Below are 18669 nucleotides of genomic sequence, written 5' to 3'. Positions count from 1 at the left end.
GTCTTTAAACCAATGTGTTGTGTTGTGACCTTTCTGGGCCACCGTAATTAACCACTTAACAAACAAAATGTTACAACATCCAATAAACAAACATGGTATGCATTTATACACATTCGTAACAACAAACATAAAAAAAGGACAAAGACAGGGGGCAAAAAAAGAAGAAAAAGAGAAAGGAGCCAGATCTTAACTGAGCCTCCATCTTCCATTCATTCGTTGGATCTACACTATATTACCAAAAGTATTCGCTCACCTGGCTTGACTCACATATGAACACAGATGCTATCCCATTCCTAACCTATAGAGTTCAATATGATGTTAGTCCACCTTTGGCAGCTATTACAGCTTTAACTCTTCTGGAAAGGCTGTTCGTAAAGTTGAGGAATTTGTTTATAGGAATTTTTGATTATTCTTCCAAAAGCGCATTGGTCGAGAAGGCCTTGCTCTCAGTCTCCACTCTAATTCATCCCAAAGGTGGCTCAAGTCAGGACTCTGAGCAGGCGGCCAGTTAAGTTCATCCCCACCAGACTCTGTCATCCATGTCTTCATGGACCTTGCTTTGTGCACTGGTACACAGTCATGTTGGAAGAGGAAGGGGTCCACTCCAAACTGTTCCCACGAGGTTGTCCAAAATGCTTTGGTATCCTTAAGCATTCAAAACTCCTTTCACTGGAACGAAGGGGTCAAGCCAAAGTCCACACCATAATTCCTCCTCCACCAAATTTCACACTCTGCACAATGCAGTCTGAAATGTACTGTTTACATAGCAACCTTCAAATCCAGACTCGTCTCCAAGGCTCTAGTGGCGGCGTGCTTTACACCACTGCATCCGACGCTTTGGTGATGTGTGGCTTGGATGCAGCTACTTGGCCATGGAAATCCATTCCCAGAAGCTCTCTGCATACCGTACTTGGTCTAATCTGAAGGTCACATGGATGTTTGAGCTCTGTAACAATTGACTGTGCAGAAAGCCAATGACCTCTTTGCAGTATGCTCTCCATCAGTTTACATGCCCTACCACTTCGTAGCTGAGTTGTTGTTGTTCCCAAACTCTTCCATTTTGTTCCTTATAGAGCTGACAGTTGACTGTGGAGTATTTAGGAGCGAGGAGATTTCACCACTGGATTTGTTGCACAGGTGGCATCCTATAACAGTTCCACGGTGGAATTCACTGACAGCAGTCCATTCTTTCACAAATGTTTGTGAAAACAGTCTGCATGCCTGAGTGTGGCTGAGTGATTGTAAACACCTGTGGCCAGGCCAAGTGATCAGGACACCTGATTCTGATCATTTGGAAGGGTTGAGCGAATACTTTGGTATTGTAGTGCTTGTCTACAATCTTGCATACATATGCATACATTTTTGTATTCATTTGTTCATTTGGTTCAACATCAAGCTTAAATGTAAAAATATTCTTTTACTCCACTCCATCTCTGGTTAAAAGCATCTATCTCAATGTTTCCATTACAAATACTTGTTTCAGTTTATTTTTTCATGGTGCACCAGCTCCATCAACTCCCCTTTCAGACATAATTAAAGTTCTAACTGCTGCTTCCAAAATGCACATTTATATCATTTCTCTATTTAGAAGATAAGTGGTTATGGTGAGCTTTATAAATAGTTTGTCACAGACTGTAATCAAATCTGTAAACTATAGTCATTTTAGTTGCACAATGGAATGAAAAAGAAAATCAAAATAATCATGAGTAGTTTTGGTGGTTGTTTTAGTTATTTTGCATTAAATAACTTTATAATATGGCATGGACTTGACTATAAAGCCTTTATATCTAAGAAAACACAAAAAAAAATGAGAAAGTGAATTATCTGAGGCAACTTTCCCCTCATGTTATGCTTTTTTTAATTGCAGGACTCTGTTCTTTGGGGCTTACGGGCTTTAAACGGCTCATCTTGAGGAAATCTTGCTGTTTCTTCCATTCTAGAACAGATGAACAGAGAAAAATCTTCTAGATAAACATTTTAAAGTCCTGTTGTCCTGAAGAGCAGAATCCTGCAATGATGTGACCTGGACGTCTCAGAATCTTCACATTTGCAGTTGTGCTCATGTCATACTTTTGGCACTAAACCTAAAACGGTGATTCAGGTTAATGATAGGAAGTGTCAATTTCAACCCCAGGGCTTCCAGGATGAGTCACTGCCAGCTAAAAGAGTAACTACATGCTTTAAAAATGCACATTCATTTTGACAGCACCTACAAATTAGAAGGAATGTAGCTGTTGGTTGTAGCTTTTCCATGTGGTTTTTTTCGCAAATGTAGGGTCTTTTTTGGTACGTAAGTGAATGACACGCTTATAATCACAGAAAACCCTCTTGCTGTTCTAAAATACTACGTTAGAGTGAGTTTCTCAACACAATTCCTTGATAAGATTGTCCATTTAGTTTTGCTCTCAGAACAATGGCGCCATACATGAAGCTGTGTTTAGTATCCTAGTCTTACATGACCTCGTGACCTTAGGATGTCACACTTGTGCCTTTCACCACAGTCACTCTAAAAGAGAAGCCTTGTTAGTCACAGTATAAAAGAGACAACATAATAAAACTGTAAATAACTTTGGTCATAAAAATGTTTTATAAAACATTTGTGAAACATTTTGTGATTTAAGTAGACATGCTTTTTAATTCTGTGATACTATTTAGAACCGTATTTACTCCTTGGCGCCTGAATTTATTTCGAGCTATGAAAAAAAATCACTTATGTTTTTGCTTTTACTTAAATTTCATTGAAATTCTGGTAATTTTGGAGTTGAAGTGGTTTGATGCATATTTGCATCAATAAGCGTCAAGAGGACTATTATCATATGACATGATTTTAAGCTCAATAGCTCCATCTAGATTCTACAGGGCGCCTAAAGGGACATCGAAGTAAAAAAACAAAAAACAAAAAAAAGATAATCTTAGCTCATTACAAAACTAAGGGAAAATTGCTCTGTACCCGAACAGAGATATAGACAAAAACTAAAAGCTTAAAATAATAAATGATCAAAACAGAAATGAACTTTTTTTTGCATAGTAAAACATTATATTGCAGTTACAAAAATTAGTACAAATCCATAATTTTTCTTCTTACAGGTCACTGAAAAGCCACAAAAAAAGCTTTTTGTCTTAAATTAGTACATTCTTCTTATTAGAAAACCATAAAAGTTTTTTTTGTTTAATTTATTTTACTTAGACAGAAACTGTATTTTTTAAAGGTTGCTATTTAATTGTAATTCTATTTGTTTCTGATAGTTTTCCTCTTTATTCAACTTAACTTAAACTTATTCACTTAAATCTGTACATATCCTGTACATTCATCACTGAGAAAAAAAACAAATGTAAAAGAATAAAATATACAACTTAGCATTAGCTTCTGTTTTCTAATCATCTTAACTGATACTTTCTGGTTGGCTGGTACTTTACAGAAAGTATGTACAATGGACAAAAATCTTTATTGAGCTCATTTACATAAAGTAAAAACAACAACTTCACAAATGAAAAGAAATATTTTGGATGTTTGCATCAAAGCCTTTCTGGCAAAAAATCAAAAACTTCAATTAAACAATTTTTCGCCCCCATTTTTTGTTATTCAATGAAAACAGATCTAGAAAACGTAAAACTGGTAGGAATCCAGCAATAAAATAAAACTGCTGACAGCCTTCTAAGTAACATTTTAAATTGACAGCTCGTCTATTAAGAAGAAATATTCGTTTTTATTGCACAGAAGATATTTTAGCATATATTTTGCCAAGTCATACATACAAAAATAAACCTTTAAGGTCTGGTTCTGACTTATGTCATCGTCAATAATGTTGAACATTTAGTTCATATTACCCCACAACAATGAAAATGTGCCAAAAACATAAAACTATTCTGCCCGTTTATGCTTTTGTGGTTTGATGCATTTTTGTAGCAATAGATTAAGTTAAGGGGTTAAAACATAAAACAATACAATTCTGGCGGGGAAATTATTGTACTTTCAAATATCATTTAAGAAATCTATTTTCATTTGACCTCACTCAATAGTTTTCACATAAACTGTGAAAAGTGAAAATGCTGATAGTTCAGGTGAGACTTTTGTCAAATAAGAATAAAATAAATCTAAAAATAAATAAAGAATAAAGGGGTGCTGGCTTAGAATTAATGTCATAAATATTTCCCCACCACATAGGGATGCTGCAAAGATAGTTCATTCACATGCTGTTCAACTACAGACCACCAGGGGGCTCTGTTGATTTAAATAAAGAAAGTTTAACTTCTGTTGTAACACTTCTTTTATCACATAAGGCACACCATTTATGAAGTTTTATATCTGAAAATTAGGCAACAAATATTAATCTAAAAAGTCCTTAATTTAATTAATTACATCTGCTGAGTTGTGGTTGTTTTACTTCAATTAGATGATCTCAAAAGTCAAGTCTTCATCTACCGAATTATAGCTGCAGACGCAACAGCGGGATATTTGCATTCATCACATTGTTTTTAAACAGATTGCAGTCCTTTAAACCCCGTCCTCCTCCAGTCTTTAGATTTTTTGGGCGTTTGGCTGCTGCTTCTGCTTGCGGAGATGAGCTTCGATCTCTTGCCTAAAGAAGAGCATCCCTAGCTGGCCGTGGGAGGCCTCGTTCATGGCTTTGGACTGCATGCACATGCGGTACTGGTCCGGCGGGAGCTCATCAACACAGTGCTTCTCGTGCCACAGGTGGAACAAGCCCCGCGATGGGGCTCGAACCACCAGAAGGTTGCTGTGCAGGTACTTCCTGTACAGGTGGACGTCTTCGCCACCCCAGCCTTTGATGTCGATGTCGAAACCTCCTGACAAAACAGAGGAAAAAATTGTATTCAGATCTGCTGGATTCAATCTTATTTTCTGAGAGGTTTATTTTTTCTTATGGAAAAAAGAAACAAAGTTTTATTTTTCTGTAAATCCTGTCCAAACGCGTCTTAAGATGGTGAAACGCAGCTTGACTTTCATTCCCAGCAGATCTGTTTTGATCACATCATCTCTCCACATCTATATCTTTTTCTTATCTTTAGCTCCAGGGATAAACAAAGATAAAACACAAATTTGAACACGAGGCAGGATTTTTGTGCATTTTTTTATGATAACTAACGTATTTAAGAAATGGCCAAGAATCAGGAGGAGTTCTTTCCATCTGTCGAAATGCCAGCAGGCAGAAAAAGGTTAGAGTTTCCAAGATAGGGCTCACGCCTGGAGTAAAATAAAACTTATACTTCAGTATAACACCATCTAATAAGTCTATTTTAGTCTATCTATCTATTTTTTTTTTTTTTTAATCTTAAATATCTAATAGTCAGTGTAAAGTGAATAGTTATGACCCGCAGCAGTCCTGGACTACAAGGGCCAGAATGTTTTCTAAATTCTTTATTCTTCCTGCACCTTTGAGCAGAAATGATGACATCACAGAGGGCAAAAAATGAATGGGACCAAAGTCTCGTATGAGCTCAAAAAATATTTCAAAATCCACTATCAAACCAAAAATACACACCTCAGCGGATATCCAAAGAAAGTTTTGAATTATTATGGGATACTCAAAGGGTCTACAAATTGGGTCTAAATTGGTGGACAATTTGTGGTAAAGTGTGAAATATGGTAACTTTTACATTTTCCCACAATATAGGAATTTACACCACCCTACACACAAACACACCACCACCTTAAGTCTACAACCATAACCAAAGTTTCATTAACCTTTGACCTTTGGGAAAAGCCTGCCATTTTGACACGCTACAAATTTAAACCCCTTCTAGAGATTTCAGTCTGTTGCCTCTAAACTTCTTGAGCATCATTGGGAAGCTACTCTGGAATAAATGTTGGTTTTAAAGTTTCTAGATTTTGAGCGGCCTTATTGTGGCGAGCTTGCAAAAGTGGCATTCCCCTGTTGCTTGCATATTTTTTACCAGCACATTGTGAAAATGTAACACATGAATCGTTGGCTCAAACTGAATGAAGCGTTGAGGTACAATGAGGTACAATATGAACCTATTACGACTGTGGGTGTGGTTAACTAAAACATCTCGGTTGCCAAGGAAATCCAAAAATGTACTTTTGCTGATTCTTTTGAAAATGACATAGATCTGTATGTCACCGCTAGGCGACCAAAAATTAATATAGTTGCTATCGAGAAAAAACCAACAGAAAAGCTGCTATTTTGAACATATGAATTTGTCACCTGCAACTTTGACCAGGGTGACAGAAGTAAAAAGTGTGTGTGTGTGCTCAGCCAGCAGCATCATTATTCCTAGATTCCTAAAACTATTACATCTAGATGTATGTAACAAAAATCACGGAAAATGCCCTAAATCTTTAGCAATCTGAATTTGTGTGTGCGTCTGATTTCCTTTGCATGTGCACTCATCAGTAAAACACTGCAGCTTCACTTAGAAGGCAAACTAAACTGATGTAAATCAGTCTAGAGAGCAAATCTTCCTCACCCAGTGCGAGATGGAGAGGACTTGGGGAGATGCTAATATGTGTTGCTGCTGCTCAGAATTGTTTAATGCAGAGTAATATAATAAAATCTCCTCTATGATATGAAAAGTAATTTGATAGGGAGCGTTCGATGTCTGATGTTTTCCATACTCATTAAGCTATGGCACAATTAGCACAGCAGTGAGCATATTTTACTGCAATTCAGGAAGCCCATTTTGAAGGGTTATGTAAGGCCTCTACACAGATAATTAACCCTCAGGAGCCACTATTTATGAATCTCTGCATTAATAAAACAGTGGATATTACTGCAGTGGATATGAGAACGAGGGGCTGTTGCTGCTCTGGTAATGCACCTATGTTGATGAAGTCGGATCGATACTGGCAAGTCATGCCGAATCCAAAGTCTCTCCAGAACCCGGTGTCTTTCTTGATCACCTGGGAAAAGAAACAAAGTGGTGTTGAATTCTCAGAGATGCTTGCTCAAAAAGAAGACATGAAAGAAGGTAGAACTGTTGTGATACCAGCTGTTGCTCCACAGGCGGGATGTGATCTGGACCTCCGTAGATCAGAGACGGGTTGTACTGGCTGAACAAGACTGGGTAGAACACCTTTTTACCTGCAGAGACAGCAGTGTCAGTTAAAAAGGTCTTGATTTTCAGTTCATTCTAAACAAGCATATCTGAGTAATATACTACAAACCACTGAAGAAAAGTCTTATCATTACTGGTGCAGCTAACGTGACCTCAACTGTCTTCATTTCTAGACTGAAAGCTGTTTCTTCCTCTGACGCACAGAGCGACAGTGTTACTGTTAAGAGTCACCAAATCTAGGAGTTCCTCTTCCTGAGATCCGATGGTCAAACAAGGGTGTTAATCCAAACTCAAGTCCATTGTTTTCTTTCCCTTTTAAGTCAAAGGCCTTTCTATACTTGGACAAATATTTATTGATATTCAAAACTAGATATTAAACACTACTTATCTTTTTTTAATAACATCTTGGCAAATGTTGTCTAAAATTAAAAAATAGATTTGAAATATTTTTTGGCAAAAAAAATGTATGTATGTATCTTAACATAAACTTTTCTTTAAGTTTTGATTCTTTTTTAAGCTTAAGATCAAAAGAATTATTGCTACAAGCTAAAGAGAATTGTAATGAGAAAGGCGTGGCTTACCTGGCTGTGTGTTGATTCTGCAAGTGTTGAGGAAATCAGCGTTGAAGTAGATGTCTACATCGCAGAAGAAGAGCAGCACGTTGCCCGCCTTCCAAGCTCGGGCGCCGACGTCCAAACCACGGCCCCTGGAAAACTCTTCATCCAGCTGCAGCAGTGTGTAGTTTTTAAAATTGACCTCCCTGAAGACAAAATGCAACGTTTTATAAGAAAAGGTTTTTTTTCAACACATAAAAAAACTCTTGATGAGTTTGTTTAATTGGGTCTGGTGACAAAATTAATCTTCATTAGAACTGTTCTGGTTCTGCTCATAACAGGGGGTACATGATCTGATGAAGATGATCATCTTCTTCTGTGAAGATGATCTGTGAATTACAAAGGCTGAAAAAAATAAAAGGTGTGTTGCTGCTTTGCAAGATTAATGAGAAACATCTGGATCCAGATGTGCGCAGCTGTGGCTTTAACATCGACCACATAAAGTCACACCGTTGGTGACTAATCCCTTACTCACACATCTGCCTCAACAGAGCTGAGATGAAGGATGGCAAAGGAAAACTGGTTCACACGTCAGAGGCAAAACCAACTGGAGCGAACTTCCTGCCTTAGTCATGTGGTCTGGGATAAAACAACACGTGGGATGAAAGAGATAGACGTTTGAAGAGGAAACCAGGATGAGCACAGGGAACATTTTACATCATGACTCCTACAATGCAGTGTTTATGCTCTGTGTGTTTTTGTCTGCAATTCGTCCACACCAGCATCCCGTTTTTTATTGTTTGGCTTCCATCTCCATCTCTTGTAATCAAGCTCTGGAGCCTTCTTCCCAAAAAATAAACAGTTATTATTAGAAGCAGTCAACTTTTCAGTCTGAATAATAACTGTAGTGTTAGATTACAAATGCCTTTACTTCCTACAAACGTCAGGAAACTTCCAGATGTAGGAACCTGCTCATATCTGCTGTCGGTAAGTCAACATGTCAGAGAACGTTGTACATGTGTGTCTGTAGAAGATGAATCTAAACAGATAGACTCTGTTTCTGTTTTCCCAGGAGAGGAGAATCCTGCTGCTGCTGCGGCCGCTGCTGGCGCTGACCTATCCACAGATGGCAAAACAGAACAATTGCTCTGTTTGTGTCTAAATGCAGCTGATTTAGTCTCTTCTTTAATGGGGCAAAAAGCTTGTGTCGAATATAAACCTGTAAAACTGTTAGAAAAAAAACCAAAATTACTGATAAGGTCTTGGAGACAAATCAGATTGTGTAAAGCTACGTTCATACAGCCCTCGGAACGGGCATTCAAGCAGTCACTTCCAATGAAAAATCGACGTAAATGTGCGTTACAGACTCTCGTGTTCAAAACTCTGGCATTCGCATTTCTATGACCATCTTTGGGCTCTATGTACAAATTTGTATGTATATGTGCCCGGCCGGAATTCCATGACACCAAGTCTTTCATATGTCGGAACAGAGCTATGAAAGAAAGAGCCAGGAGCAAGATTTAGCAGATTGCATTGTTTTGACATTTCGCACCAAGTCTCTTTCAACTGCAGGTGGCTGACATTAGCTAGTAAACAGTAGCAATACACTAATATGAGGAAACCCTTCCATGCTCATGCAGTTTGAACCCTATGGGCTAAACGTGCATTGTGAACGAAGCATAGGAGGTACTTTTTGCTGTGTTGGGTTCCTCATTTAGCTGGTTAATCATCTGTTAAAGACAGACACTGATCATCCTTTGATATATTCTAAAATAATTTGCAGTGGTATTTTAATTATGATGATGCCATTTTTAGCCAAAAATCCAAAAACCTGTGTTGTTTTTATCACATAATTTCTGAGTAATTCCTCAGAATTTCTTGTTTGAGTTGTGGGCAGGGCTGTTGGTGCAGAACAACCCCGCCCCCCCTTCCCTTCCCAGTTACTGAGAGTTCTCTCTTTACACTCTCTCCTATGAACCCCAACTTAATATTAGCAGTGCAACAAAAATGGTGAGCAACATTTGAGCTATCCAGCCGTACAATTTTGATCCAGATGCCAGCTTGTACGAGGAAAACAAAGATGTACATGAATCTATTTGTCTGCAAGTGGATGCATCAGAATAGAGCGGAGCAGGGAACTTCTGGCCCACCTAGTGTATTTTCTAAATCACTAATACGCTTATTAACAAATGCCTTTTTTGTCTGCTCCTGATTCACAATGATTTGAATAAAGAAATACTCAAAAAAGCAAAAAATGCAATTTTAAGCTTAATTTTGTTAATCTCTGCTCTCCACCATCAGAAAAATGCCACAAGAACATGTTAAAAACACCAAAAACACAATTTTCAGCATCTCTAATCTAAGACCCTTATCACTGTTTATACCTAGTTTCTAATTCAACAATTAAAAATAACAATTATGATTTAAATAAATAATCCATCCCAAATAAGCAAAAAATGTACCAATAGTGCTCCCTGTCAAATAAAAGACTGCATCATGTTATATAACAGGATCCTAGCGATTATGGTGAACTGTATTTGATCTTTCTTTTTTAAACAGGCTTCATTCCGGAAGTCAAAGGTTTACTTCTTGAGGAGAAATTATCTTCTATATCAGGGGACCCGATACTGTTGTTCAATATGTCAGATATTCCAAAGCAGACCGAAGTTTTCCAATTTGTTTTTCTGCACAGATAGAGAAAAATGTACCAAGAGAGACATTTATGTTTGTGAAAATGTTAAGCATTCTACTGTTTACCCTTAAAATGTGACGCACCCATGACAATACTGAAAACTACACTACTTTATACAACATATTCAAATTAAACTCTGTCCTCGCAGTTCTCATCACCATAGCAACCAAGCCAAAGTTCCCACACAGCAATGATATCTCAGAGGGTCAAGGTTTGGTGTCAGGGACAACAAATGGGTAACAGTTGAGCCAATTTTGAGTTTTAAGGTTTAGGCCATTAGAGGTGTGTTAATGCATTTTGTCCACTGGACGCTCCCCATTAGAGCATGGAAACAAACGTGTTTTTCATGAAGCCACTACTGTTGTGCATCAGGAGGAAGACATGCTAATCCTGCAAAAATCCCCCCGCTCTTTTTTTCCCCTCCCTCTTCACAGATGTCAGCCTCCTTTTCACGACCTAAAACAGTCAATTTGTTTATAGTAGGCGTCATGGCGCGTTCCTTGTTCCAGTTAAAATTATGTCAGAATGAAAAGCCTGTGAAGACGGATCCTGTTGTGTCCCAGCAGTGGGTCTGATCCTGTTAGTTATGCTAAGTCAGGAGAGGGAGGGGCAGACTGCCTGCAAACCACATGCTGCTTGAACACAGCTTTTACTGTAAACTCTAAATCTGTGGCGGCATTTGTGTTTCTGTTTGGTTTTAGCACTTGGATAATGGCAAACGCAAAGCCTTGTTTGATGGTCATGCAACCGGCTTTGATTTCTGAAGGGTAAATTCAGTTTGCAACATGAAATAAGACTTCAGAAACTTCTGATTCTATTAAAAATGCTTGTGCAGACTGAGGAACCAGGAAAGTTTTGCACGATCTTAATCAGTGTTTTTAAAGCATGATTTAATTGAATAAACTGAGGAAAGATTTTGTTTCAATAGTAGTCTTAACCAGATATGATGTTAAGGATCCCTGGCATTTCCAAAAAACACTAAATAGTGGGGAAAACAAGCCTGAAAGGTGAGGTACACTCTCTGACTGCATACGGAAACTGGACTGAGTGACCCCTCCCCCCTATCATTCCAAACAGGAAGTACCTGCTGGTTCCAAGAAGCCAAAATCGCATAGAGTTCTATTGAGAAATAAACAGCTTTTACTCGTCGTAATTTTGTCAGAATAACCATTCTTGCGTGTGTTTTTTTTCCTAGCAAACAATACAATACAAAAACAACAACAACCAAAAAAATACCCTGCAGATTTTACAATTAAATATTTAAGTAGAAGTTGACTTATTTATTTAGCGTTGAAATAATCAATAAATGGTTGCCATGTTTCATAAAAAAGTTTTTTTTGCTGTCTCAATGAAAATTTTATCTTTTCTAAATGGAAATATTGCATCATGTTTCTTACCAAATGACATTATTGCGCTTTTTACATGTTCTTACAAATGTTATTTTCCCCCCATATTTTTCTAAAATTGTGTACAATCTATTCAAGTTATAAATTGGCCAATCAGATGCCTCAATAAAAGTATGTTGTCTCACATTGAATGTTCGAAGCGTTTGAATGACAGATTCTCCCGAGCTCGTTTTCAAAGGGTAGGGGTGTGGCGTTTCAACAAGCTCACTCCTGATTGTCTAGAGGGGTTGCCATAGAAATGTTGACTCAGAACCACTCGGTCTAACATTGGCAATATTGTAACATTGCCATGGTAACATCCGTATCGCGAAAAAATGACAATTAAAAAGACTTCCAGAAGGAAGTCATTTTTCATGGGTAACCTCGAACTCAATCGGTCCAGTTCTCATATATAGTCAATGCGTCAAACGTTCAAATCGTTTGGGTATCCCACTTTCAAGTGATAGAGGTGTGGTCTTCTGACAAGCTCACTCCTAATTTGGCTGGAGTGGTTGCCAAATCACTGATAACTTTGGTCCCAAAATGACAATGATCTTATTGTGAAAATATGGCAACTGAATTGACTACATTTTGTTGAAGCCGGTAGAAAATCCTTTTCATTGGGTGATGTCACACGGTCCAGTTCTCATATACAGTCAGTGGTTTAACTCAGATCAGAACTGAAGATAAAGTTCAGCCAAACTAGTAAAAAACTGTTAAAGAAAACTAGAATATAAGTTTGTGTTATTTTGGTTACTTTGCACCACAGTTAATAGCTTTTGCAAAAATCCCCCTGGTAGTTTCCTACTGAACTAACGTGACACCACTGTCTTTTGTTTTTAAACAAGCTTCAATCTGGAAGTCAAGAGGTTTTCTTTTGACCTTGATAAGGCAAATCGGAAAATTTCTTGGATTTCCAAAGTAAAAGCTGGAACAAAGGACCTGATGTACCAGTTCGTTGGCTGACAGCCACAGAACTCCCTCAAAGCAGGGACATTAATAAAAAAACAAACCTCATTATCTTTACATAAACGAAACTAATATTAATGACAAAACATTTGTAGAAGATGGTGAAACAGTTGGAGTCCGAAAAAACTCCCGTCCATAGAAAAAGAAGATTATTTAGTGCTTATTCGCTAAAATGAACAGACATAAAATTATATTTCCTCAATATCAAAATTAGAGAGGTTAAAGGTCATTATGAATATTCTTTCACCAAAACTAGAACTTAACAGTTTTTAAAGAAAAATTAGAACAAGCGAAACAAACCACTACGTTTTCTTTTGTTATAATTGAATAATTTGTAATAATTTGCGTTTCTGTCCTAGAAATAAAATGTTTTATCTTCAGTCCTAGAAATAATTTTTTTAATCTCTCCTCTCATGCTGACAAACAAAAAAAGTTACACTCCCCAGTATTTTGTGATGCAGAAGAATTTGATATAATCTCAATGACTCATGTTTAATGGCTTTCACCTGCACTGGTGCAGAGGAGGCTGGTGTTATCTTTCTCTCCGCAGTTGTGCGGATAAAAAAAAGACGTTATTGCTGGTGTTTTGTTTCAGAGGAGTAGTTATCCATGCATGTAATGAAAAGGTCAGAGCAGCCTGTTAAATATGTAGAGTCATTCTGTTAACGTCTCAGCCACAATTTATGAAATACAGTCTCTGCGGTAGATCTAAAACGGCTCTTCCTCTCATCGGAATGAATAAAATCCAGATTTCAAAGTTTCCATTTTGGATACAATCTGCTCCTCAGAGTCCCTCAAACAGTTTCAGTGTTTTTCTTCCTCCTCTGAGCTTTCAGGGCTTACTTGACAATTGCCCGATGAGGAAACTGAAAGAAATGCTTTTAGTTTTTCAAAGACAAACTGCTAAAACAAAAAAAAAAGCAAAAAAATGAATAAAAAAGTAAAGGCTGACAGATTGTCAGTGTGCTCTCATTCTTTTCTCCCTTTTATCTTCGTCCAGTTTCCTGCTAAATACTCCAAAAGATGGTTGAGATTTATTTATTTTTCTGGGTTGTTTTTTTAAGTGAGCTCAGTTTTCAAACCTTCTCCTCTGACTTGTCTCCTATTGTTTCGCCTCTAGCCATCAGCTCGTCTCTGAGTCCACAACACAGTAAATTATTTATCTGTATCGACTGGTGTCTAGTTATAAGAGATCTCTCATTTTCCTTTTTTTCTGTAAAAGCTTTTCCCCCTGCACTTTCTTTTAAGCTGTTTTGAATCTTTTTGTGAGCCTTTAGGTCTAAAATTAAACCACCCCCCATTCCCTTCACCCAGGGGAGTCTGCTTGAAGCTCTGATGGTCTTTGAAAGAGCTGCTCTTAAAAATACATGCCAGAAATAAGTGTTTGGAACACTTTGTTTTGCTCGTTTTTGTCTGCACTGAATTTGACTTGGCGTTGGATGCAGTGGAGCTGGTTTGGCGCTCCCTTGTTTCTATCAGCCAAACCCAGATGAAGCAGATGGAGGTTTGCAACAAATTGAAACTTGTCCCAGGTTCATGGGAAACTTCCAGAGTCCAGATCAACTATTGGGCTTTATGCAAATGCCTGTGGAAAATTGAGCGGGTGCATCTTACTGTTGAGCTCCCTGCTCTAAAGTGTGACTGTGAGTCTCGGGGAGATCAATAGCTGGAGGTCATTTGTGAGTTGGCGCAAACGGATTCAGTTAGTGGAGGTGAATTGAGTTTGTTGGGAAGAGCTATGCAGGATCGGATTGATCTGAGCCTTTAATGATGCCGACATTGCTGCAAGAATTTGTTGTGTTTGTGAATAAGGATGTGTGTGTGTCTTTTCAAACCAGAAGCTATGAGTCAAACAATTCAGCTTTTACTTTTCAGAAATCTAAACCCAATTACTAAACTTTAAATATATTACTTATTTCAATAAGTAAATCAGACACCAGGGAAGTGCATCATTGAACCAAAACGTGAGGAAAGTGAATCGTTCCATCCCTGCTGCACGCATTTGCTTTCTTTTTTTAATAATTTGCATTTTTGGTAATCATTTTTAAAAAATCAGGGACCAGAATCCAAGTTTTGCTTATACAACAGTACGTAGGACTGGACTGAGGGCTGCACGGTGGTGTGGTAGCTACCACAGAAGGCTGTGGTTCGAATCCTGGACCTTTTCGTGTGGAGTGTGCTTGTTCTCCTTGTACATGTGTGGATTTTCTCTGAAGACTTCGGCTTTCTCTCACAGTCCACAAACATGCTTAATAGGTTAATTGGTATCTCTAATTTGTCCCTAGATATGAATCTGAGTTTGTGGTCCTACAACAGACTGGCAACATTTTCAATAGCTGGGATACGTTGGGATAGGCTCCAGCAACCTCGTGAACCTGAAAAGGAGTCAGCAGGTTAAGAAAATGGATGGATGGAGGAATGGACTGAGTGTAGAAACCGTTCATAATTTGTCTACCCATGTCTTTTTTAAGGCATACATGTGATGATTTTTATATGTGTGTCTCAGATTATGAAAGTTGTTACTATTTTGTCATGATTTGAATTCAATCACTTGGATCCAGGTCACAGAAGGGAAGTTGATGAAAATAAACTATTTTAATTCAGATCGGGTGCTTTAAAACAACCAGAGAAAGTTGTTAAATTAGTTCCAGCTCTTCTGAAAATGTTTTTAAGACACATTTTACACTTCTGTGTATTTTTATATACATTTTCACAGCAATAATCCCCAAACGCCCCCTAAAAATCTGTCTAAAATTCAAAGAATTCTTAAATAAGCAAAAAAAAATCTGACAATGGGGTAAGAAAAAAAGTATTTTCAAGAATTCTAGCTTTAAGAGAAATGTTCTTGTCACTAAGATGTATTATCCTTAAGTAAGGTTATTTTGCTATTAATAAAATTATTTTTCTTGCAAGACAGAAATTGTCTGTTTTTCCCCCCTTGATTTAGTTTTTACATTTTTGCATTCACAGATCCAGTTTTCTTCTAGTTTTTTTCCACTTTTAGTTACGTCATAAAACTGCCTCATTTTACCTCCAGCAGAGATACAAAGAGTCTCAATGTGATACTGGAGATAGTCTCATTCAAGGCCGCACGCAAACCTCCAAGGCTGAGAAATCGACAAGCGTCGCCATGGCAACCCCTCAGGGACTATGTGCCTTGATTCACACTGGACCTGACTCCTGATCAGCCAGCAGCAATCATCCCCGGAGGAGGTGTGGGTGTCGAGGTCTGTGCAAGCGGGCACAATGAGCCCGACATGATCACAGGCCTGTTGTGTTTCATCCCTGTTGGCTGGGAGCTCCTCGGCTCCTCAGCATGGGTGGCACACTGCTCCATTATTTATCGGATGGATGACCGGCTGTGGCAGGATGCCGAAGCGGGAGGGGTGAGCGTTTCGTGTTGGTGCGCTATTGTGAAAAGAACAGTTTACGGAGAGGGAGGAGGCTTTTGTTTCTTTGCAAAATGATTTTATCTGTTTCTGCTGGACTGGGCGGGAAGTTTCTGGTCTGTGATTTAAATTACTCCTCCAGTTCAAAAACCCACCTGGACGTGTTCTCCAAAGTGCTACGGACTTCACTCATCTGCTCCTTCCCAAAATACACCACAGTCAAATGGACCCGGCCATCCTGACGCACACAGACTTCCCTGGAAGCACAAATACACAAAGGAAGGGGCATTAGATGAAAGCACAGGAGGAAGGAAAAAAACAAGGATCACATACAGAGTTTCAAACAGCAGGAAAAACTTGTTTAGTTTTATTGCTAGCTTAAAAAATGTCTTTAACTCATGAAAAGTTAACATATATAAGGATTTCTTCCATTTAAAAGCGTAAAGTTTTAGGTTTGATTTAGGGATTTTTTTTACTAACAGGAAATAATATTAGGCATCAAAGGGGTTAAATAAATGCAAAGTGATTTTTTTGTACAAGGGAGGATGTGGCTGCAGGCAGATATGACAGACGTATCACACATTATTTGATACTTGCAAAGAATGAAAACCTTGTTTTGAGACTTTTAAGATTTGTCAACAGGCTTTGCTCTACTTCCTTTCCAAGTTTTCTCAAAGTAAACATAGTTGAGAATTTTTTGTCTCATTAAGAGCTAGCATCTAGAAATAAGAAAAGTTTTTTTTTTTAATCCATGACGAGAAGTTTTATCAAATGTAAAATCTCCACAGAAAAAGCCACTGAGAAGTACAATAGATGTTGATTGGCATTCATTGTCATTATTTTGGAAATAAAAATTTAGATTTATGTTTAAAAAAATGAAAGCTAGTTTTGGATTTTATGAGAATTAATTTTTTTTTCCATTTAAAAAAAAAAAAAATTCTAAATAAATACATTCCCACCTAATACAATACTTTTTGCTATTGCTATCCCAATAAACTATAATTACATACATAAAAACTCAAAACATACAAAACTATTTTCCTAGAACTAACAAAAAATACTTATTGGGGTGTAAAACACTCAATTTTAAGTAATATTATTGAATATTTATCTTATTTTTCCATTTGGATTGTTTATGGAACTCCTTATATCTAGATTTTGAAATATAATTCTAAGATTTTAAGTTAAATCAAAATTACTTACTGGATGATCAGATATTTTCTACTATTTTCTAGTTATTTTTTTCCTAAGATTAGTGTTCTTATGTTCAGTCTATTTCTTTATGCAACTCACACATTCAAACTGCTTTCACACATGCAAAAAAAGACTCAAGTGTTTTAGAAAAGGAAAAAAAACCTCCATTGAAACTAGTTTTTTGTTATGTTTTTACAGGCATATGGTTGCATATTTCCCTAATGCAAGTAAGATGAAATAAATTGATTTTTATTTGCTAGGTTCTAATAAAGCTTTCAATACACCCACTCAAACAGTAAGAAATTATCAATCATAGTTATTTTAGTTTTTGAAATGAGGTAGATCTTCACTTTAAAAGCTTCAAAACCTTCACTCTGCCCTACAGGAGAACAAAAAACAGAAACCTTTTAGTCTCTTAATTAGGAACTGATGAAAAAATTAAGCTTTTCATCCTTTTAATCTATTGTAAAAGTGTTCCTAGTGGTCTTTTAATTATAATTATGCCGTTTAGCATAAAAACTAAAAAACCTGTGCCAGTTTTTGCAGAGCGGCAGTACTTCATTACAAGTTTGCCTGTTGGCAGACAATACCCCCCGCCCCTACTCTCCATTAAAGCAGGAAGTTTGTGACCCGCCCAGTGTATTTTCTACATCACAAAAAAGCTCCTTTTCAAAATGCATTTTTTTTCATATGCTCCTGATTCACAATGGATGTGACTGAAGAATTACTAAGAAATTTCATTTTAAGCTTAATTTTCTTTATGTCCTCCATCATAAGCAAAAATGACACAACAGCATGTTAAAAACACAATTTTAGTCAGAGTGGGACCTTAAACATGGTGACATATGCAGTTTCTCTCAGTGCATCTTCTATATGAATGTGAGAGAATGTTTACTCAGCAACACCCCCCTCGTAAGTCTTTTAAGTAAGTACACTTTTGGCCACGCCGTATATTAGCTACTGCAAATCTGCCTGGACATTTTTAATGGGTTGCAACATTTCTACTAAGCAGGATTTACTGTGTAAAAAGAGCTGTGTTAGGCAGCGGGAGCACAATAAGTCACTGAGATTAAAGAGGGGGTTTCTGCCACTGATGCTGATGGACTGCAAAGATGAAATAACTCTCGTCTGTAATGGATGTGTTTTGGCTGCTTGTCCCATTATGACTGTGGATCCGTACAGAAATGACAAATGACAGTCAGGCACTTTGCAGACATGGTTTTATCTAAAGAAGCCCAACAAGTGAGCAATGACATTTGGGCTTCAGTACAGCAGGAAAGAAGCATAAGAGCTTAGAGTATGTAAATCTGTTCAAATGAGAGTAGAAGTGCAAATGAAGTGGAAGACAGTCACGTTAGGTAGTTCCAGGTGTTAGAAAAATTGTTTATGTTAAGGCAGAGATTATATTCCTGAATGTAGACAGTGACAGACAGCGTTTGCTTGAATAA

General features: G+C 37.5%; 1 protein-coding gene across 1 annotated transcript in view; it reads right to left on the bottom strand.

Moving 5' to 3' along the window:
• Window positions 1-3427: 3427 nt before the first annotated feature.
• Window positions 3428-18669, bottom strand: part of csgalnact1a (chondroitin sulfate N-acetylgalactosaminyltransferase 1a) — a 31890-nt gene continuing 16648 nt past the window's right edge. The window contains exons 4-8 of the mRNA XM_011481587.4: window positions 16183-16284; window positions 7620-7798; window positions 6970-7064; window positions 6802-6883; window positions 3428-4809 (exon numbers count right to left, since the gene is read on the bottom strand). Coding sequence (XP_011479889.1) covers window positions 4520-4809; window positions 6802-6883; window positions 6970-7064; window positions 7620-7798; window positions 16183-16284 — 748 coding nt within the window. The 3' untranslated portion in view covers window positions 3428-4519. The remainder of the gene's footprint in view (window positions 4810-6801; window positions 6884-6969; window positions 7065-7619; window positions 7799-16182; window positions 16285-18669) is intronic.

This window comes from Oryzias latipes, chromosome 12, assembly GCF_053564925.1.
Source record: "Oryzias latipes strain Hd-rR chromosome 12, Olatipes_Hd-rR_3.1".
NCBI lineage: Eukaryota > Metazoa > Chordata > Actinopteri > Beloniformes > Adrianichthyidae > Oryzias > Oryzias latipes.
The sequence above is the reverse complement of the archived record's forward strand: the minus strand, read 5'-3'. Positions and strand labels throughout refer to the sequence as shown.